The 22,328-nt window shown below is 41.7% G+C and overlaps 1 protein-coding gene across 1 annotated transcript in view; it reads right to left on the bottom strand.

The window, feature by feature from the left end:
* Positions 1–22,328, bottom strand: part of APBB1IP (amyloid beta precursor protein binding family B member 1 interacting protein) — a 97,779-nt gene that overhangs the window by 2,143 nt on the left and 73,308 nt on the right. Inside the window, exons 10-14 of the mRNA XM_072955108.1 lie at positions 22,074–22,217; positions 18,207–18,317; positions 7,773–7,871; positions 7,056–7,170; positions 1,269–1,360 (exon numbers count right to left, since the gene is read on the bottom strand). Coding sequence (XP_072811209.1) covers positions 1,269–1,360; positions 7,056–7,170; positions 7,773–7,871; positions 18,207–18,317; positions 22,074–22,217 — 561 coding nt within the window. The remainder of the gene's footprint in view (positions 1–1,268; positions 1,361–7,055; positions 7,171–7,772; positions 7,872–18,206; positions 18,318–22,073; positions 22,218–22,328) is intronic.

The following is a 22,328-nucleotide window of genomic DNA, read 5'->3' as shown; positions in this document are numbered from 1 at the left end:
CTTAATAACCTCTTACCACTGAAGATTAAACTTAGAAGTTTTTTTCTCTCCTAACAAAGTGCCTTCTGATTGAGTTTATTTTATTCAGTTCAACTGCTTAGCATGGTAAGAAATTAACTGGTGATATATTTTTTAAAAAATTTCTGGTCTGGCACTTTGGGAATTGGTGTTCACACACAGTTAAGTGATTTCTATTCTGAAATTTTTCTTTTTGCTTTCAGCATTTAAAGATGTTTCTCTTCAGCTGGCATCACAGAAACCATGAAAATAACAACTGCTGAAAGTACACTGTGTGAATGAGATTGTCAGACTTGAGGCGCCAACAAGAATATTAGAGAAACACAGCTTTTCATGGTCTACCATGGTTCTCAAAAATTACAAGAAGTTCAATAAATGCAGGATTTGATTGTTTCCACCACTGGCTGATGGAAGGGGAGAATGAGGTGGAAAACTACTGCAGGGGCAGCTAGGATTATGCTGAATTACACATGAGAAACCTTCAGTGGAAGCTGTGTAGTCAATTCAGATGTCACCAATGATCACTTTTAGCTATAATTTTTAGATTGAAATGAATCTACATTAATCTCCTCTACTGAAAAAAAGTTATGGAGAATGTTTTACCAATTTGGCTATTATTTAAAAATGTTGTCTCTTCTCCATCACTCTGAGGATGTATGTAGAATATTAACAGAAAAATACAAAATGCACGTTTTATAGTGGAACCCTGTTAGTACTCTTGTAATCTGGCTTGGGGTCCAGTTAGCATTTAACAAAGGACTTCTGACTAATGAGTTGATCTAATTTATTCAGAAAAAATAAGTAAAAATCCCAAGCACTTAAAATGCAGATGCCAGTTTTGAAGAGTGCTAAAAACACTTGACTAAACAAACAAACAGTCACTTCAGTCAAAATAAGTGTAGCTAAACTAAAAATAGTTATCAATCCTCAGAATTAAAAAAAAAAATTCTTACATTTTCCCAAAGCTGTGTAATAATAGTTAGTTTTAATTTTCCATTCTAGCCTATGTAACTTCAAGATTAAAAAATATATATATATAAGTATATATATATATAAGTATATATATATATATACACACACACACAGAGAGAGAGCGAGAGCGATAGCACAATTATCTAAATGAAATCTTGGTGACTTTTGAATTGTTGGAATTGTATTTCCTCTTTTCAAAGGAGCAATCATTAGAACATGGCTCCTGGGCTTACAGAGCACAGTCTGTTAGAAGTGGGTCAGGTACTTCCTGGTCTTACCTTGGGTAGTTCAACGTGTCTCTGCGCTTCTCCAAGAACTGTACTCATAGGATGTGCCGCCTGAGGAATCTGACCATTGGCCTGAGTGGTGCCTGTTTTAATTAAAAGGGAGGAAGTGAGCCAAGAAAAGTGGGCAAGGTGGAACGATACATTAGGGGTACGGGATTAACAGATACACACTTCTGTACATAAAATAGATAACCAACAAGGATTTACTGTAGAGCACAGGCAACTATATTCAATATCTTGTAATAACCTAAAATGGAAAATAATCTGAAAACAGTATATAACTGAATTGCTTTCCTGTGCACCTGAAACTAACATAATATTTTAAATCAATTATTCTTCAATTAAAAAAAAAGAATAATGGCAAGTTATTTTCAACGTTCTTGAAAGTTAAATTTGAAAATACAAAGCAATTCATGTCTCCAAAGCAAAAGGATTCATAGGTACACAGGGCTCCCCCCAAATCTGAGGTTCTCTGACAACACTTCATGAGTTTCAGCAAAAGTTTCAGGGAAGTGAGTGCTTTATGGCAAGCCACAAAATCTGGATTAACTAGGGTCTTAGAGAATAGTATGTTCTGCTTTTCAGGACTTTTTGGGTAATTGGAGAATAAACCTGGAAAACTTCCTTTTTAGAAGGATTCGCATTGTTGAAAATTTTTCTGAAATGGATGGACCCGGTTACACACTCTGCTGCACACAGGAACAACTTTGAATGTTACCCTCAACAAAAAGTACTTTGGGCACAAAAACAGGAGGCAGAGGTGACTGAGCAAAAGGTGCAGACCCCTAATATATCCTGGAATTAGATTTTTTTCCCCCCCTGAAAGTCCTGATAGGCAATTATTTTCCTGCCTTTTTATTTGCTCTTTTGCACAAAAGTGTGCCTCACCGTTTTGAGAGAGTCAGACAGAAGAAGCTGTATGTTGATCTCCATGGCTCCTGAGAAGGCATCTGGGGGCGGTCAGCCAGCCCTCCACACACCGAGGCCGTTTCTCCCACGACTGAACTGCCTCTCAGCCCCTGACATCAGGTCTCACTGAGTGAATCTGAGGTTACCTTAGCTCTGTTCAGGACCAGCTATCCTGCCAAATATTTATGAAATGACTGCTTACTTGCTTCTTCAAATATTTCCCCAATATCTGGAGAAACCCACGAATCTACAAAATAGTTCAAGGAAGGTTTTAAGGACTTCAGGAGACTGGGAAGGAGGGAAAGTCTGAGAAGGAATCAGATACTTCCACAAGTCTCAAAAGTCTCTCTGGACAAATTATTAAATACAAAAAGGAAACTGCATGGGAGAGAAATTGGACAGCACCTTAACCAAGCAGCTAAGGGGCGTGGAGACACCATATGCCTCCAACTGGGATACCCGGGAAGGACACAGAAGCCTGGCCCTGCCCCCAGTGCAGTACCTGGGCTGAGTTATGAGGAAACGCCAGACACATCCAAACTGAGGGACATTCTGTAACATAAATGGTCCTTAGTCCTTAAAAAATTGTTACTGTCTTGATGGACAAAGAAAGGCCAAGGAAATGTTTCAGATAACAGCAGACGCGAGAGACCTGAAGAAGCACAGCAGCCATGAGTGCTACACCCATAAACCCGCCCACCGACCTAAAAACTGGCCTCTGAGCAATCTTTGTACCAACCTAGGAGTTCTTCCCCTGTCCTAGCTCCCTACTTGTCCTCCGCAGGTACCTATTAGCCTGAATTTCTTTTTTTTTTTATCATTCAGTTATCTTTTAAAAAAATAACATCATCACATAGGTCTGCAAAACACAATCCTGGACGGAAACTGTGCCAGGAAAGAGCATCACTGTAAAACATCTTTGAGACAACTGGCAAAACTGGAAGACGTGGACTGTGGTTTACGTAAAAAGTCTACCAACATGAAACTAAATTTCCTGAATTTGAGAACTGTACTGTGGGTTGTAAGAGAATAGCTTTATCTTGTTTTAGGAAATACAAAGGGAAGATTTAAGGGGCAAAGTTACATGATGTAGTCAATCTACTCTCAAATGGCTCAAAAAAAAAAAAAGAAATAGTAATTGCTGGAGAGGGTGAGCAGAAAAGGGAACCCTCCACTGCTGGTGGGAGTGTAAATGGGCGCTGTCACCATGGAAAACAGTATGGAGATGCCTTAAAAACTAAAAATAGAGTTACCACGTGATCCGGCAATTCTACTCCTGTGCATATATCCAGATAGGACAAAAACTCTTAATTCAGAAAGACACCTGCACCCCAATGTTCACAGCAGCACAATTTACAACAGCCACGACATGGAAGCAACCTAAATGTCCATTGACAGATGACTGGATAAAGAAGATGTGGTATATTTATACAATGGAATACTACTCAGCCATAAAAAAGAATGAAATAATGCCATTTGCTGCAACATGGATGGACCTAGAAACTATCATACTAAGTGAAGTAAGTCAGACAGAGGAAGACAAATATCATATGACATCACTTATATGTGGAATCTAAAAAAAAAAAGATACAAATGAACCTATTTACAAAACAGAAATAGACTCTGAGACATAGAAAGCAAACTTATGGTTACTGAAGCAGAAAGCCGAGGAGGGATAAATTAGGAGTGTGGGATTAACAGATACACACTACTATACATAAAACAGATAAAACGACAAGGTCCTACTGTATAGCACAGGGAACTATATTCTATTCCTTATAACCTATAATGGAAAATAACTTGAAAAAATAACATATAGATATACATATATATATCTGAATCACTTTGGTGTACACCTGAAACTAACATAACATTGTAAACCAACTCTACTTCAATTAAAAAAAAAAGAAATAATGTCTATGGACAACACATGGAGAAGGGTGGATGGAGAGAGAAAATGACACAGCAAATGTGACAAACATTCAGCCTCTTTGCTCTGGGTCAAGAGTATATGGAAATCCTTTGCATTATGCTAGTAACTTTTCCATAAGTTTGAAATTATTTCAGAACAAAGAGATATTCATGTCCATTTATGCAGTTAAAAAACCGGAACAGGCTGTAACAACTTGCACTGTCAGCTTTTTCACTGTGGCACGTGTGCTCCCCAGTCAGCAAGAACCGAGCTGCCCCCCTCGGCACGTCTGCTCGGTGCTGTCAGGACGTACACCGTGTGCCACGTAAACACCACGTCTCTAAGGCTTATCAACGTCTCTCTCGAATTAGCCAAATCTTTGCTCTGGAGGGTGGGAAGTAAGAGTAAGGCTTTAAGATGTTTAAATTCAAGATTTTTCATAAGACCTTGAGTGAGATTTCAACCCCTTAGATTCCAAAGTGCTCAACCTTCTCATCTCCTTTGGTCTAGTCTCCTTCCCCTCTTCTCTTTTCTTTTACATATTCAAAATCTTTTTTTTTATAGATAGTGTATAATCCTGATTTGTATTTTTAGTAATAACCTCGTGACAATAAGAATAGTACTTTCTTGAGTGAGTTGAACTGTGAACCTAAAGGGGGTTATGGGAACCCCCAGATTTGCAGCTAGTACATCAGAAGTGTGGGTGGCCTGGGGGCCCCTGAAGTGTGGCTGGCCTCAGAAGAAAGGGCAGCCTTACTGGGACTGTGCCCTTAGCCGTGGGGCCTGAGCTGACACCGGTGGTTAGCATCAGAGATGTACTGCAGGACTCCAGCTGAGGCAAGAACAGGGGACCAGAGCACACAGGGGAGAATTCGCCCTTGTTAGGAAGTAATGTGATGGGCACAGGCTAGGACAGATGCCGATGCACGTAAGCCGTGGCGTTTGATGGTGGGCAGTTGATGTTTCCACCTGCTCTACTCAGAGTAAAGGGGCTGGATGTTGGAAATCTGAGGAGAGTGAAGAAAGTCTGAAACTATTAGTTAAAATAGGAGGTTACATTGACTGGGACAAGTTTTCGCAACATAACTGACATATGGGACTGGAAAATTCTTTGCTGTTCGGGGCTGTCCGGTGCATTGTAGGAGAGGCAGCGTCCCTGGGCTCTGCAGGTTAGATGATGAAGCGCCACCCTAAGCATGAAACCAACAATGTTTTCAGACACTGCCAATCCCCCCGGGGCTCCAAGGCTCCCTTGGTTGAGAACCACGGGTCCAGAGAAACACAAGATCCAAAGGCAGTGTTAAGGGCCCAGGTGGGGTTGATGAGCACAAGTTGTGATGGAATCAATATATCTGTTACATGTAGAGCCTCTAGGAGGAAAGGATGTCCCCTGTCTCCTTGTCCCCTCGCCACCAATTAATCTGGTTCACGGTGGGCGGAGCCACTGTGGGCTGAGGGCCGGGCCCAGCCATTCTGTTCACTTCCTTCCTTCCTTCTCCCCTCCCCCCCTCTTGCTCCCTTCTTATCTTCTTTTTCTTTAAGTCCCTGGTGTTACAGTTGCCTCTGTTTGGGACTGGTGTTAAGACTGAGATGGAGGGGAGAAAGATGCCCGTTTCAGGCTCTGAGTTTAAACCACATGTCCTTGCTTGCTCTACCAGAGAGCCTTGAATTGGGAGTTACGAACACTGGCCCAGCTGATCAAATGTATATGGGCTCAGTGGGGGCCCTATCACAATAGCATCTCACAGCAGCCCTAAGCCCCCAGTGACCCTGACATGCACACATACCTGGTGGAGCTAAGGCCCTGGCGAGATGTGTGCTCTGCTTCCACTTCGAGTGGGTGGGCTGTGATTCAGTTCTGACACCTCCTGGAGCTGGCATCACACTCCATAGGTTTAAAGCATAACCTTCACAAGGCTGCCTGCGCTCCAATGCCAGCCACCTGCCACTTCTGACCAGCTCTCTATAAACTGACAGGTTCCCACAGCCCCCTTAGGCTCAGTAATTCACCAGAATGACTCACAGGACTCAAGAAAGTGCTATCCTTAATGATCAGTTTTATTATAAAGGATTCACACGAGGCAAGGTCTGGGAGGGTCCTGGACATGGCGCCTCCATGCCTTTTCCCTGTGGAGTCCGGGCATGTCACCCACCTGCTATGCTGACTTGTTCACAACCAGGAAGCTCCCCAAGCCTTAGTGTTTATAGAGTTTTTATTGGGGTTTCATTAAGAGGCACGATTGATTAAATCACTGACCATCAATGCTTCCAGTTCTTTCAACGATTATTTATCATAAAGACAATGTGTTTGGATTACAGCTCAGCCACTGAGAAGACAGTAGGTATTAGCTCCTCCCAGCTCAGTCTTCTCAGCTGTGGAGTGGGGATAATAATTTATACTCTGCAGGACCACTGTAAGGACCAGAAGTAACATACACACAAAGCAAGGCAGAGCCCACTCCATCCTCAGTGTCTCGTCCTCCCCCCTGAAAAATACAAACAAGTAGCTGCTGCGTTACCACTAAGATGTGCTGCCCAGAGTTGGGTACAAGGCTCTAGCCATGACATTACTGAGGCAAAACGCCAAGGAATGATGCCACCCCTGGTGTGGCCAGTCTGCTGGGCACTCACGAAGCCTGGGACAAACAGCGCTTTTATACTCTGATGAGACAGTTCCCTACATGCTCACCCTAAACTGGCCATCACCATCTTGTCCACAAGCATATCACGCAGAAAGGGTCCAAGCTCTGCTACAAGTCACTTATAAAGAAATAGATTCAGGTGTGTGCTGTGGGGGAGTGGAGGGATCTCGATCTTGACCATCAGGAGGGTAAGGTATTCTGTACAGCGTTCACAAAGTTCTGTTTTTACCAAATACGTTAGATAAATTTGAACATGAGCTCTGAGCTTTGAACAGGTGTCAGGATTCCTCCCTACCACCACCCCCTGGGAAGTACCTGTAGAAGGTGGGGCCGGCGGGGCTGCGTTGGCAGTGCCCAGGTTTGTCCACCGACTGGCGAGCCCTGCCCTTGCCATGGCACGCTGGTAGTTATCATATAGCGTCTTTCCATACTAGGGGAGGACACAGAAGGAGCAACAGAGTGAGGCCTTTAACCCAAATTCTGCATTCAACTGCCATCCACAAATTGAGAGGGGAAAGGACTTCACAACCACTCTTTTTACTCCTTTCCTGAGATTTTTTTTTAATGTAAACATATTTTAATTTTAAAAAGTCCACAAATCATGTTTCCTTATGTTAAATGCTTTCCCAGATGAGCAGAGTTAGGTAATACTCTCAGCCACCCGTTAAAGGAGCGCTGGAGCCGTGCCATTTGATGACATGTCTTTATGTAATTCTATCACAGGCTACATCTCGTGTTTCTTAATTACACACTGCACTAGCAAAGCTCCCCATAAATAAATATCTGAGATCTCTCCTGGGAAAATAAATCCCTAATTCTCAGGTCATTGGAGCGGTTCCATGTGTCTACCATTCTCATCTACTTAAAAAAACCAGTGGGCAAATAAATGAGGTCATATCTGTGCACTGACCCGTTGACGGTATTGACTCAGTAATTCTGGGGCAGGTGTTTCCCAGTAGCACAAAGACCAAAACCCAGGTTAGGAAGCTGGTTAGCAGATTCGAGATGGGGTGAGCCCCCACGCTTTCTCACCTTGGCGATCCGTATCCCCGTGACCCACTGACTCAGTGTTCTCGCATCATCACAGCACAAATACTTGATATACTGGGACTCCTTCTGAATCTGGGGATGCTAGAAAAAAGCCATTTCGAAGACCTTTTAGGAACTTTTCCCTCATTCGCACCTTTCAACACTTAAAAAACTCTTACAGTGTATGAGATTTCCTGAGACGGTGGCCAAAATTACTGGTAGCAATTTTAGGATTAGGAAGAGGGGTACTTTTTCATATGGGCTAAATTTGGAAAGAATTTAAAGAAATCTGTGACATGATTTATCATAAGCACTTTTAGTCATATTATCGATAATCATTTTCAAATCTGAAAATATTTTCATATATATGTATGCATCTGTGTAACAGAATCACTTTGCTGTACACCTGAAACTAACATTGTAGGTCAACTACACTTCAATAAAAGATAAGATTTAAAAAATAAAATAAAATAAAAACTCTTCAAATATAAATCCAATTGATGGAAGGTAAATTGACAAGGTGGAAAATTAATGCCCAATTATGGACAAAATACAACACTTACTATTATGAAAGACCAGGATATATTCTCTGTACCCTTTCAGCATAAAATAGGAATACTGTTGGAAATATATTTAAATAATGAAACGTTTAATAAAAATGTTTATTCTTACCATTTTTCCTAATTAAAAAAAATCATTTTCATCCCTGCTTCTTGAACGTTTGAGAGCCGTCACATCTAACATGTCTCTAGCCCCAGAAGAAATCCAAATCGTTTCTCCATTGATCAGATAAGGAAACTTACCTGATGTAATTCTCACGTCAAGGAATGAATGCTTTTGTGATTCCCAGTCAGTCCTAGGGTTATTTCTGCTACCAGGGTTTCTCCCTGTCTTACCTGTCACTTCCTACCCGATTTTTGGCCTCCAGATGGATGGCCCAGAGGAGGGTTATTTTGTGTCTAATGTTACGTGGCAGTGAGCTGAGGTGCTGCTCAGGGGGGTCACCCAGGCCTTGCAGGAGCTCCAGCCAAAGACAACAGTGATGGGCAGGCACGAGGGGGAAGGAGAGACACGGGTTGGTCCCCAGTCATGCAGAACACCCTGCCCTCCTTCTGAGTCCTCCTTGCCCTGTCAGTTCTGTTTTACGTCTCTGTCTCTGACAGATTCTTCTCTCCATGAAGGCAGGAACCATGTCTGTTCACTGCCGAAGACCCCCAGGGCTTAGCCCATGGCTTGGCGTGTGGTCGGTCCTCCAGCCCAGAGGTGGAAATCTTTGTTGAGGGAAATAAGCAAGCACAAGATTGCCCGTTCAGCCAGAGGGCTCGTGGCCATGTGGTGAGGGGCAGGCAACCCAACCAAGGTTCTAAGCTTCTAAGCTGTGTGTCATGTGAATTTTCACGGGTCATTATAATTTGTAAGAAGCTTCACTATATAGAACAATGACTACCACCGTGTGTGTGTGTGTGTGTGTGTGTGTGTGTGTGTGTCAGGGTGGGGGGGTGCTGTGAGACCACTCCTTTCTTCATCCTCCATTTCTCAGAGCCATTCGTTAATCCTGCTGGGATGAGCATCGTCGGTGGGGGTGCTGCAAGGCTGCTGGGAGGGCAGGGAGCCAGAAGTCATCTTCAGTGGGCAGGGAAGGAGCGAGGCTGTCTGGGTCCTCTCGGAGGGTCCTGCGTGGACCTTCCCACCTCACTTTGCTTTCAGTTCAATTACTGACCTTCAGGGAGATGGCTCTTTTCAAAGCTGATCTCAACCACGGGCCTTGTACCCTTGAACTTCAGTTTGAATCTGAGAAGCAGCATCTGGACTAGTCACCGTAAAGGCCGGGCCAGCAAGAGCTGGGGGTTGTGCTGTCTTTGCCCTGAAAGGGTCACAAGACCCACAGAGACTCTGAGCTTGATGAGAGGTTAGTAATTTTTGGTTTTACAAAAAGAAAACAGGCTTAGAGAGGTTACTGTATATTTTACTCCTTAGTCCAGTATACCCTTGGAGTCTCTTCTCCCGCCGCCTAGAATTTCCATATTCATATTAATTTATTATGCCAAAATTCCAGACTTAAAAAACATCACAAAAAAATTCAGAAATTATAAAGAATTATTCCTTTTGACTCCGGGCTCCTGAATGTTGTCTGTAGTTTTCCATTCTGGCCAGCAGGTGGCAACATATATCACACATTTCCTCATCTGGGTTCAATGCTCCCTTGTCAATTCTGAATGTTAGATTTCATTTTTGCAAATGTTACTCCAATAATCATCCTCTTTGGGTGATTGGCGAATGTTTCTCCAATAATCATCCATTAAGACTGAAACTCTCCGTCAACTCAGATTATTAGGTGCAGCAGCAAAAAAAGGATTTGTTACGCGAATTAACCGGCAGGTCATACAGATGAGTACACTGGGGGAGGACGTACTTATTTCCTGGATGGGCTGTGACATTCCACACATGCCTGTAGCACATCTATCAACACGAAAAGTCACAAAGCCAAACCAGAAGTCTTTGTCCTTCAGCCCCAGAAACCCAGCTCCCTGCCTTACAACTGCATTCCTGTTCTGACTGTTGTGTAAGAGGGACAAAAACATGGGTCTCCCCAGCAATTTGATGCCTGTGATTGTGAGGCAGGAAGGAAGGGGGCAGGACACAGCTATTCAAGGAATAACACAACAATTAGCACCAGGATGGTGAAAGATTCAACCACCAGCAGGCCTTGGGGCTCAAGATGGCTGGAGATTTGACTTCTAGCAGAACTTGAGTTTCACTATACGCTCATTGTAACCTCAGCACGGTGAATAACATGCCCGCAGGTGCCAGAACAGTCCCAAGGCTAACCACAAAAGGCCGAAGAGTGGGCGGTGGCCCAGTTCCTGGGAATCCCAGCCCCTTCCCCAGGGTAGTTGGGATGGTTCCACCTGTAGGCGTGTGAAGCTACCGAGCCCATAAAAAACTGGCACCTCATGGCTGCCTCTTTCTCTCCCCTCTCTTCGGAGATGGCCCGCACTCTGTCTACGGAGTGTGTACCTACTTTTACTCTAATCTGAGCACCCAACCCCCACCCCTCGTGGCCTTTCTCTTGCCTTTTGCTATCTCTCTAAATAAAACTACCTCTACTCAACTGTGGCTCGCTCTTTAATTCCTTCCTGTGTGACGCCAAGGACCCACACTTGGCGGGGCAAGTCCCAGGGGCTCAACCGAGGCCTGGGAAAGGGCCCTCCTCACGCCCCACACCTGTTTTTCCTGCATCAATTGTTCTTAGAAAGCAGCTGTTATTTATTTTTTTCCTGAGGAATTGAAACAGCTGGTGCTGTTACCTTGGGCTTGTATATTAAAATTTTTTTGGTTTGTTTTTTGGTGCGTGTCCCCTCATGTTCCCAGGAGCAGACTGTGAATCATACTGTGCTTGCAATGAAATGCAGAAAGCAACTGTGTGTCTAGATGGATCCACTGCAACAGCACAATAAACAATTTCTTAAGTGTATTCTCCATCCAAATAGAGTAAAATGTGGTCATTCCCTTAAATGTAACAGCTGTTGAGCACAAAGCAGAGGCCAGAACTCTTGCCCCTGAGTTCTAACAGCTTCTCCTACGATGAGGAGGTGGGTGTAGAGACTTTGGTTCATTCTCTCCTATGTTAGTGGGGTGTGTCTCCCCGACTTCCTTACATCACCTGTGTGCTCTGACTGTGTAAAGGGGAATTAGGATCAGATGACCCCGAAGGTCTCTTGCGATCCTCAGATTTTCTGATTCTCAGATGAGCTGCCAATGGGCAGGAGACCACTTCGTGGCTCCCGAGTTAACGCGGGAACCCTCCAGGCTCCCAGGACATCATACAGCAAGTCCTTGTGCTTTTTCTCCTGTCATGTCCTGGGACCTTGCCAAGGGGTTTACTTCCCTTGAGCCTTTGGCTGAAAAAATTCTTTGCAAAGAGGTTTAAGGAAAAATACTAGCTCTGTGCCACTGGCCAGACTCTACTGCTATTGGTTTGGTTGCTCCTGACCACAGAGAGAAGCTCCCGTAGGATGTGCCGCACAGCACACAGAGGTCAGGGCGACCGCAGATCGTTACTGCAACAAGGGACCTTACAGATCTTCTAAACTTACAAATGGGAAACCGGAGAGATTAAGCCATTGATCCAAGGCCAAAAGGAGTGGGAGAATCATAATTAAGAACTGAGGGCCCGTGCATCCAACAGGGACCTCTGGGTGCCGAGAAATACACCAATTCTTGGGTAAACAGAGATGAGTGAGAGGCTCTCATACTTAGAAGTGGTGGCTGGGGTGTTGCTGGGGGAGACATAGGTACATAAACAAATGTGGTCACTCTATGACACAGTCAGGTTCTTAGTAAAAGCTAAGGAGGAAAACAGAGGAAGGCTCTTTGGAAGAGGCGACAGCATGTTATAATACATTTGAGGAACGTGCAGAAATTTTGTGTGGCCAAAACCTGGCAGCCGTGGAAGGAAGAGGGAGAAAAGAAGCTGGACAGGAGCCAGAGTCAAGGGCTTTGTGTCCAAACAGCATCTGGAATTTGTCCTCTAGGCAGTGGGCCCATCAGACACTTAGAGCAGCAGAGAATCCAGGTAGCAATGGCGGCTGTGCAGGAGGTGGACGTGGAGTCAGGAGGAAGACCAGATGGAGAGAGGGCTGGATGAGACATTGTTGATAAAAACCAGAAGAACATGAGGATGGATTGGATGAGACAGGGAAGAGGAGGGACTTCAAGGATGATTTCTCTATTTCTAGCTTGGAAAAGTCAGTGGGTAGGGGGTAGGAGGCTGAGTTGAGTGGAAATCAGAGGAAAAGTGGCCAAAATCTTCAGCGAGTTCAGGAGTTGGACCTGGTGGGTAAAAAGCAGACTCAGGAACCAGAAGGGAATGACTTAGCTCAACTGGATGAGACCCAGATGTGACCTGTGATTGGTTCCAGGACCCTGGCAAATACCAAAATCCAGTGATGTTCATGTCCCTTATAAACAATGGCACAGTATTTGCATATAACCTACACACATCCTATTGTCTACTTTAAATCATCTCTAGATTCCTTAGAATACCTAACACAGTGTAAATGCTACATAAATAGTTGCCAGCCAGTTCAAGTTTTGCTTTTTGGAATTTTCTGGAATTTTTTCCTTGCATATTTTCTATCTAAGGTTGGTTGAATCCACAGATGTGGAGCCCGCAGATATGCAGGGCAGACTGTAATATATAAAAAGGACCCAGCACGGAGCCTGTAGCATGATGGGACTTGTTATTATCATGATCAATATTAATGATAGAACCAGGTTTCCAGGAGCGCGTAGGGCTTAACGTGAATTTCTGTTCCTTCCTTCATTCAACAGGTGTGTGCTGAGCATTTGCAATGTGTCAAGTTACTGATCCAGCTCTGAAACATACTAGCGAATACAAGAGAAAAAGCCCCTGCCTACAGGTGTTTATATTCTACTAGGGGAGAAAGTCAATAAAAATACAGAACACTAAGTGATGTAATTTCAGATTGTTAAGAAAACGTAGCCGAGTAAGGGTAGGGAGTAGGTGAGTGATGGAGTGGAATTCCAAAACTCTCTCTATGACCTTCCTGACGCTCTGCCTCTCAACAGAGCTCAGTAAAGACAAACTTCCTCGGGGGGGCTATTTACTTCCATCTCCCCATCACAGCCAGCCTCAGAATGGAGTGAGAAAGAGTTCACAAAGTAGCAACTTTGCAGGGAAGGGGAGCATGTGTCCGAGAGAGAGAGAGAGCACAAAGACAGAAATGACTCTGGAGTACCAAAGTCCTTTCTTTGGATTCTGGTATCTTTCTTGTGAGTATGCACAGCCTCTAAAAATTTTTTAAAAATTTACTTATTAATTTAAAAAAATTGAAATATACTTGATGTACAATATTACTTTAGTTTCAGGTGAACTATCTAGTGATGTGGCACTTGCCTACACTAGGAAGTGATCACCACCACAAGTCTAGTATCCACCTGTCCCCGTACAAAGTCACTGCCGTATTATTGACCATACTGCTCGGCCTCTTAAGGGGCAGGTCATGTCCCTTCTCAGAGTGTGGTCCCTGGGCTGTTAATGTGATGTTAATTTGGTGAACTGGGAACTCGGTGGAAAAGCAAACTCTTAGGCCTGATCCAAGACCCGCAGAACAAGGAACTCTATGGGCCCAGCAATCTGTGTAGTTTTTTTTTTTTAACTTTTTTTTTTTTTTTTCCCTTAAACGGAGGTACTGGGGATTGAACCCAGGACCATGTGCAGGCTAAGCATGCACTCCACCGCTGAGCTCTACCCTCCCCTCCAGCAATCAGTGTTTTAACAGCTCTCCTGGTGAGTCTCACACACACTCAAGTTTGAGAACCACTGGTCAGTAGGAACATTTACTTAGTAGGGGAGCGCGGTAATAATGCCTGCCCAGTCTTGCGCGCAGGCTGTGTCTCTCAGCGTTGCACTGGTGGTTTCTGGGCACATACTGTTTAATCTGCATGGAAAGTGTTCTTACTCCCACTGTGGAGCAGAGGGCAGTGACGGTTAGAGAGTCTTGACAGTGTGCCAGGTGACAAGGCCAGGACTCAAATTCCAATCTTCCCAACAGCGCCCTCCATGAACTGTCATAATCCATGAATTCCTACTGAGTAAGAAGCTTCCAGGGTGAAGTTCTCAGTCCAGCTCAGCTCACAGACTCTCTTAACGTGCTTCTCCGTAATCCCAAATGCCTTTTGCAACGTCTGTACGTATTCTTTGACTTCTGTAAATCTGCCACTCTTGTGAAGTATTTGCATATCAAGGGCTTTTTTTTTTTCTTTCCCATAGTGGACAGAAGGAAAAGTGAGTGACCAAAATGTTCAAAAACAAATTAGGTTCTCCAAGCAACGATAGACCCTTTTACTCAGCAAATGATAAAAATTCTTAATGTTCTGGGAAGGAACCAAGACGGGCACTTCAGAGTGAAGTGGGCAGGGGGACTGCTGGTAAAGAATTTGGCTTCAGAACAGAACTCATCATCATTCTGTGAAAAAGGGAAATGCATGTTCCGCTTGGGTTGCTCTTGATTCTTGTTTGTTCTCAGATCATCAGAACTGCTTTTTTTCCCCACCTCTGAGCCCTCTCCCCTGCTGGGGAGGCCCCCACCGGCTCCAGAGGACTCAGGCCTTGAATAGAGGATTCTAGAAGCTCTAGTCCAGCAGGACGTGTGTCCTGTGTCAGACTGAGTTCCTCCCCTGCTCCCTGTGTCTGCTTCCTCATCCTGGGAACCTCTGAGTCTGAGATCTCTTCTTTCTCTTGCTGGAAATCCATGCTCCGGCCTCTGGACCCTGGCCATGTGTTGGGGCCCTCGCTCCCTCTGCAACTTTCATTTTATTTGTCCACTCTGAAGGGTATCGTAGCAAACAAGCCCTGGCGATTGATGCTTAAAGTTAGAGCCCATTTTAATCCTAAGTGTGAATCGTGACGATGCTTAGGAAAAACTAATATTCCTGGGCCCCAACCTTCAATGTTTTTATTCAGTGGGTCAGGGCCCTGGAATTTGTATTTCTACTCTGACTCTGATTCAGCCAGTTTATTAAGCAGCAAGCATTTCAGAACCTCCCTCCAAAACCTTCTCCCTGCCCAAGAGATGTGGGCAGCGCTTTGATTCAGGGTGTTGGAACGTCCATGTGGAAATGAGGGCCCCTGTTCTGGTAAGTTCTCACGGTCTCAGGATTGCAAACAAGGGCCATGGGGGCAGACAGAAACATAATGAAGACACAGTTCAAGGGTGGTTAGTGGCAGGGCTGAGGGATGCAGAGATTTTGTGTCTGAGCAGACGGTGTCTGAGAGAATGGCCTCTGGACCACCCTCTGCCTTCTCATCCTGACTCAGCCACTTCCTGGTCAGGAATCTCTGTGCACAGGTTCCACGCTTAAAAACTAGGGAGAATTGTGGCTCTCATGTCATAAGGTTGATAAAAGGATTAAATGAGTTAAGTGTTTAAATCACTGCATTATAGATGCAAGGTATGTATTTGCCATTGTTCTCAGGACACTTTCTACACCAGGAACAGGCCAGGAAATGCAGGAACCTGAAGCAGGCAGCACATTCTCCCCACCCTCTCTTCCTTCTGACCCAAGCAGGCCTCAACCCCAGGGCCTTTGCATTTACTGTTCTGCTCAATTGGGCTTTGGGAATGGTTGGGTCTAGGAGATACTCAACTTCTGGAGGAGCAGCTATGTGACAGCAGCACCCTAGTGTGGGCACCTCTGAAATGACTGTGTGTGTTCACGATCATCTCCAAGGATGCGGACTTTGACAAAGACGACTTTTGCTACAGAGGTAAATGTAAGTGTCATCCTTCATTTGTGAAAATGATATAACCACCCCCAAGTGTAGACTGACCTACTTCCTCGGGAAGGGTGACAGCTTTGCCAGGAGCACATGTGGACACACAGGGTCCAGCTGCAGACCTTTCCAGAAACATGGTGATGGAGTCTTCCTGTGTGGGGTGCAGGTGACTGAGCTAAAAATGGAGCCTTGCCAGGAACCAGGTCTCCTTAACAGCTGCCCCACAGACAGCCATTCCAGAAGGAAACTGGGGAGCCCTGACTCCAAGAAAGGAGAAATTCTGGGGAATTTCTGGGAGGGGTCGTACTGGGGGAGGGGGCTAAGAGGTATAAACTATTGGATAAAATAAGCTACAAAGATATACTGTACAATGCAGGGAATACAGCCAATATTTTATAACTACAAATGGAATATAACCTTTAAAAGTTGTGAATCACTATATTGTACACCTGTAACCTATATATAGCATCATGAGCAACAACATTTCAATTTAAAAAGAATTTAAAAAAACAAAGTATATTTGTAGGAAAACAAGATAAATTCTGCACAGCCTTGGACCCAGGCCAAATGGAGTGAGATAATCCCTGCTCTCTGGTGTGAGGCTGTGAAGGGAAAGGAATTTATGGTCTTCCAGGCAATGGTGTGGCCAGAACAGCTGCATAAATTCCTTGAATCCATTTCGAGGAGTCAGTTATTACATGTGGCAGATAAAAGTTACTTTTGCCCAACCTTCCAAAATAATGTACTAATGTAAACAAACCTTCCCAGACCACTGATAATACATATTGCCTTTTGATATAATACACACCTTAAAAAGTTTCAAGACCCAGTAATGCTATTTTTAGAAAAAGATAGATTTTTTTAAATTAACTTTTTATTGAAGTCAGTTTACAAAGTGTCAGTTTCTGTTGTACAGCATGTTTCAGTCATACATATACACACATATATTCTTTTTCGTAATTTTTCATTACTGGTTACACAAGATATTGAATATAGTTCCCTGTACTACACAGTATAAACTTGTTTATCTATTTCATATATAGTAGTTAGTATCTACAAATCTCAAACTCTCAATTTATCCCTTCCCACCCCTTTCCCCTCAACCCAGTAATCATGTTTGTTTTCTATGTCTGTGAGTCTGTTAAGAACTGATATTTTCCCCTACTTTTGTATTTTCTATATTTTTCTAGGAAATCTTGTCAACTTCCTAATTTCTAAAAATCTCTGACAATGGAATAAGAGTCTGATAAAGAACTGAGAAATTTATCACTTTGTCAATAAAATTGTAAATAAAATTTGTTCAAAATGTAGAGCTTTCATTTTCATAAAGTAATGAAGAAATCCAGACAGACTGGTTTGTGAGTTTTAGACTGTAACAGGCTTTGGGAGAAATGATCTGAATGGGTAGGAATGTTTCCCTCTTTCCTATTTTGGTTTACAATAAGAAGCTTATTATGTTATACTTGTAGTTAACTATATAACATTTAACATTTTTTTCTTAAAAGGAAATATTTGCACCCTAATGTTCATAACAGCACAATTTACAATAGTCAAAACATGGAAGCAACCTAAATGTCCATTGACAGATGACTGGATATAGAAGTTGTGGTATATTTATAAAATGGAATACTACTCATCCATGAAAAAGAGTAAAATAATGCCATTTGCAGCAACATGGATGGACTTGGAGATCGTCATTCTAAGTGAAGTAAGCCAGAAAGAGAAAAATACCATATGATAGCACTCATATGTGAAATTTGAAGGAAAAGACACAAATTAACCTATTTATAAAACAGAAACAGACTCACAGACATGGAAGACAAATTTATGATTACCAGTGGTGGGAAGGGATAAATTAGGAGTTCGAGATTTGCAGATACTAACTGCAATATATAAAATAGATAAACAGCAAGTCTCTTCTGTATAGCACAGGGAACTATCTTCAATATCTTGTAGTGACCTATAATGAAAAAGAGTATGAAAACAAATATATGTATGTATATGTATAACTGAAACATTATGCTGTACACCAGAAATTGACACAACACTGTAAACTGACTATACTTCAATTAAAAAAAAGGAAATACGCACTCAAATTGCTTATAAATCTAAAGTAAGGACTTCATATAACATACCTTTAAAACAAAGCAGTAGTCAGTGGGTGCTTTATATTTCATTTTACACTGAATCCCATAGTAAATGTTGACATTTTCAAACTGTATGAAACATGCCAGATCTCGAGATGTCTGAAAGAGAAGGAAAAAATTAACCTCAGCCTAGTTGACAGGTAATATATTTCCGAGGTTGTTCGTGATGGCACAACGGAGGGTTATATTTTAGCAGGAAAAACAGAATTTCAGGTAATTTAAGCCTCTACCACGTGTCGTTTTCTAAAAGCTAAGCCTACATGTTAAGAAGTAAAAGAGTACATCCAAGGCAAACCTGCGTGCCACAGGCCAGAACCGGAGCAAAAGATTACACAGCTGTTCTGGCAGCCGCACGTGGACTCCCAGAGCCGACTGGCTGACCTCGAGACATCATTATTGACATGGTCTAGACAAGGTGACCCGGCACCTAGTCAGAAATTGCATTTTGGCCTTTACCATTCTAAGTCAGTGATGGATTTCACAATCGAGCATTTAGAAAAAAGGCCCCTTCAGGGTGAACAATGAGAGGTAAATTTGATGCTCAGAAAATTAGCACACACTTCATGCACTTCCTCCCGAGGAGAAAAGATTCTTTTCAGGCTGTCTTTAGAGTCGGGCGGTGTTGCTATGGAAACAGAACCCTCTCCTCCATGTACAATATGCATTGTGAAGACTGCAACCTCTAATCTACATATTTGGTTACACTTCAGTTACAAATCTGTTCTATTCCTCTTTTTTCTCCCCTCCTAGCCTGTAATTCTTTTACAGAGTCAATGAATTAAAAATAAAGGGCAGAATTGCTACACCTCAGTGCACAATTATTCCTTTATATATGGTTGCACACTTTTTTTCTTGTAAGATACTTCCTTCTGGCTTTTCAAAGTTGTAATTTTTTTAATTAGAAAAATAAAACATATTCATCATAATTTAAAAAACAATTTATTTTATACATAATGAAATGAAAATCTTCCTTTGTCACTCTTTTTTCTAATTTCATTCTTTTCTCCAAAGACATTCTTCCAAATGTTTTTGGGTAAACATTTATATACCTTTGCATGTGTAAATATAAACACAGGCATACATACATATGTATGTACAATTTTTAAAATATAAGTGAGGCTTTACTATAAATACTTTTCCATGAATTTGTTCTTTTTCTTAACATTGTATCTTGGGGTCTTTCTACGTCAGGACGTAAAAAGGATATATCACATTCATTGTATAGTTGCATAACATTCCACTGTATAGATGTAACGATTTATTCCACCATTCTACTATAGGTAATTAGAAGTTATTTCAGTATTTTGCTATTACAAAAAAATACTGTGCATATAAGCAAATGCTTCCGCGGGACAGATTGCCAAACACAGAGCCAGCCTTTGAAGGATTATTCCCTTTTATATTTGCCTATGCAAATCTTGCTAAACTGTGTCCTCCCCATCCGTTTGGCTGTTATCAGCTTACAGTCCAACCTTCTGTGCATGACTGCCCCTTTTTCTTTCCCACTCTTGATGAAATTTGCATATTATCAACATTGTTAATTTTATCAGTCCCACAGGAGGGAATATTTCACTATTTAATTTATATTTTCCTGATTACTAGTAAGATAGAGCAACTTTTTAATTATTCATGGCTTCTGAGATTTGTTTCTGTGAATTCTCACTTAATAAGCATTGCCTTTTTTATGTGTGTTTATCTTTTTCTCAATGAGCTGTTGAAGTTTTTATGTTTTATGGATATTCGTACTTGGTTATACACACTGCAAATGTAGTCTCTGACTCTAGAGTGAGCCTTTAACTTCTTGTTTGGTATCTCTGGCCATAAGGAATTAAACACAACTTCATATAGTCAAATCTGTCAGTTTTCTCTGTTGAATTTTGAGTTTTTAGTCTTGCCTAAGGCTTCCCCACTGCCAAATTATGAAAATATTGACCTACATTTTCTTCTAATAGTTTATAATTTTTCCAAATATATTTTAATCAATGTAAGATTTAATTTGGAACATGGTATGAGGTAGGCAACTATTTTTTTCCCAATGGATATACAATTATTTCAATGCTATTTGTTGAGTATCAAGTTCTTTCCCCACTGCTATAAAGTGCTCACTTCAATTTCTCTTATATTAGATGGCTCTCAGTTGATGTGTTTTCTCTTCTTGCCCTGTTTTTGTCTAATGTTTTGACATCTGGGACGAGTTCTCCCTAGTCTTCTTCATAATTTTTGTGTGTGTCTATTTCAGAACAATCTCTCTTTCTGATGAATTTCAGAATCAGTTTTTGAACTTCAAGTAGAAAGAAACCTATTGAAATTTTTTCTTGGAATTGAATATATAGAAAAATTGGGAGGAGAATTAATATCTTTTCATCTGTCGCACGGTACATTTCTATTTATTCAGTTCTAACTCATTTCCTTTATTACATTTTATATTTTATGCCATATAGATCTCAAACATTTCTTGTCAAGTTTATTGTTAGATATTTTGCATTTTTCAATTCCTGTAATGTATGGAATCTTTTGCATTATATTTAATTTGCATATTGTTTATATAAAGGAAAAGTTTCTTATTTGGTAAATTTATTTGGTTCATTAGGACCAAACTATTAAGTTTCTCAAATGAGTGTTTTATATTTTCTGGTAGGCAATCATGTCAACTGTGAATAAAGAGCTTTGCCTCTTCTTTTCCAATAATTACACTTGTTATTCTTTTTCTTGACTTCCTGCTTGTTCCTCCATGCCAGCATTAATGGGAGCAGAGACAAAAAGGACTCTGTCCAACTCTAATGTGAATGCTTCCAATTTTTGTCACTAAGTGTGTTATTTGTGATAGCCTTATTCATATGTAAATACCAAAGACATAACATTTCTAAAATAAAACCAATGATTTGTGGGTCAACTGTTATGTCCCCAGTGTCTGGGAATGAACTAAAGATAGCACAGATGGTAAAGTATCCGTTCTGAGGCTGAGACCAGGCAGGAGTAATAGCTGCTCTGGACCAAGAGTTTCCCACAATGCTCTCCTGCATTCCATTTCTAACTAGTGGGAACAGCCCTGGATGGGCACCATGACTTCACCTGCAAGGGATTGTGGGTCAAGCCTTAATTAGAGGAAAGCTGCAATTTGAAAATATGCCATTTGGTGGTGCCCTGGATTCATCAGTGAAGGCAAAAGCTTTGGCTTACTCCAGATACAGGAAGAGAGAGAGCCTACAGCTGCTAAAAGATGAGCAAAAGGTGAAAATGGCCGTCTGTTAAGAAAAGTCTTAGAAAAAGCTAAGATTTAGAATGAGGGTTACAATTACATTTCAAAGGAAACAAATTTACTATATGCTTTATAGATTTGAGGCAATAATCTTAAATTACCAAACAGAAGTGAAATATCTAACAAACTTTGCTACATTAGTCAGGGAAATGTGTATAGTACACTTCAGAGAACAATTCAAACATTCAAGTTATAAGGGCTAACTGCAAATCTATCAGTACCTAATACCTCTATGATTCCAGATATAAGAAGTTTTACTGTAATGACTTCACAATAATAGAGTAAAAAAAGGAGGGAAAAAGTCCTCAAAAAATCAGTATGTAAAGAAACAAATTAATCTCAAGAAAAGTGCTTCGGTCATCACTTCTGAAACCTGACCTTAAAATAGATTAAATTCTTCACTTTCAAGAGACAGCAATGGAAAGATTCAGAAGGATTTCTGTAATTCTGTCTAATAGGATATATGTCTGTATATACATCATAGTAACATAAATCTCACAGCAGAAGAGAGTGGATTTAAATGAACATCTAAGGATTTCTTTAGTTTCCTGTTCATGATAATGCTTTTTTCCTACAGCATATTTTTCCTTTCTGACCTTAGTCTTTCCTTTGGGGACATAATAAATTCCAGAAGCTCGTAAAAGGAAATAGCGCCTCTTCCAGGATTTCTTCCCATCTTCTTTCAGATAAAGGGCTCCCTCGAGTTCTGGCACAATGATGGATGTTCCACAGAAACTTTCCTGAAATTGAGATTCCGATGACAAACAAATCCAAGAAAGTGAAAACATATTTTGTTCACATTTAAACAAACTGTGACAAACTTGCCTTCAAGCCAAACATCATTTTGTCTA

The sequence above is a fragment of the Vicugna pacos genome, chromosome 35 (assembly GCF_048564905.1).
Source record: "Vicugna pacos chromosome 35, VicPac4, whole genome shotgun sequence".
Classification (NCBI taxonomy): Eukaryota; Metazoa; Chordata; class Mammalia; order Artiodactyla; family Camelidae; genus Vicugna; species Vicugna pacos.
The sequence above is the reverse complement of the archived record's forward strand: the minus strand, read 5'-3'. Positions and strand labels throughout refer to the sequence as shown.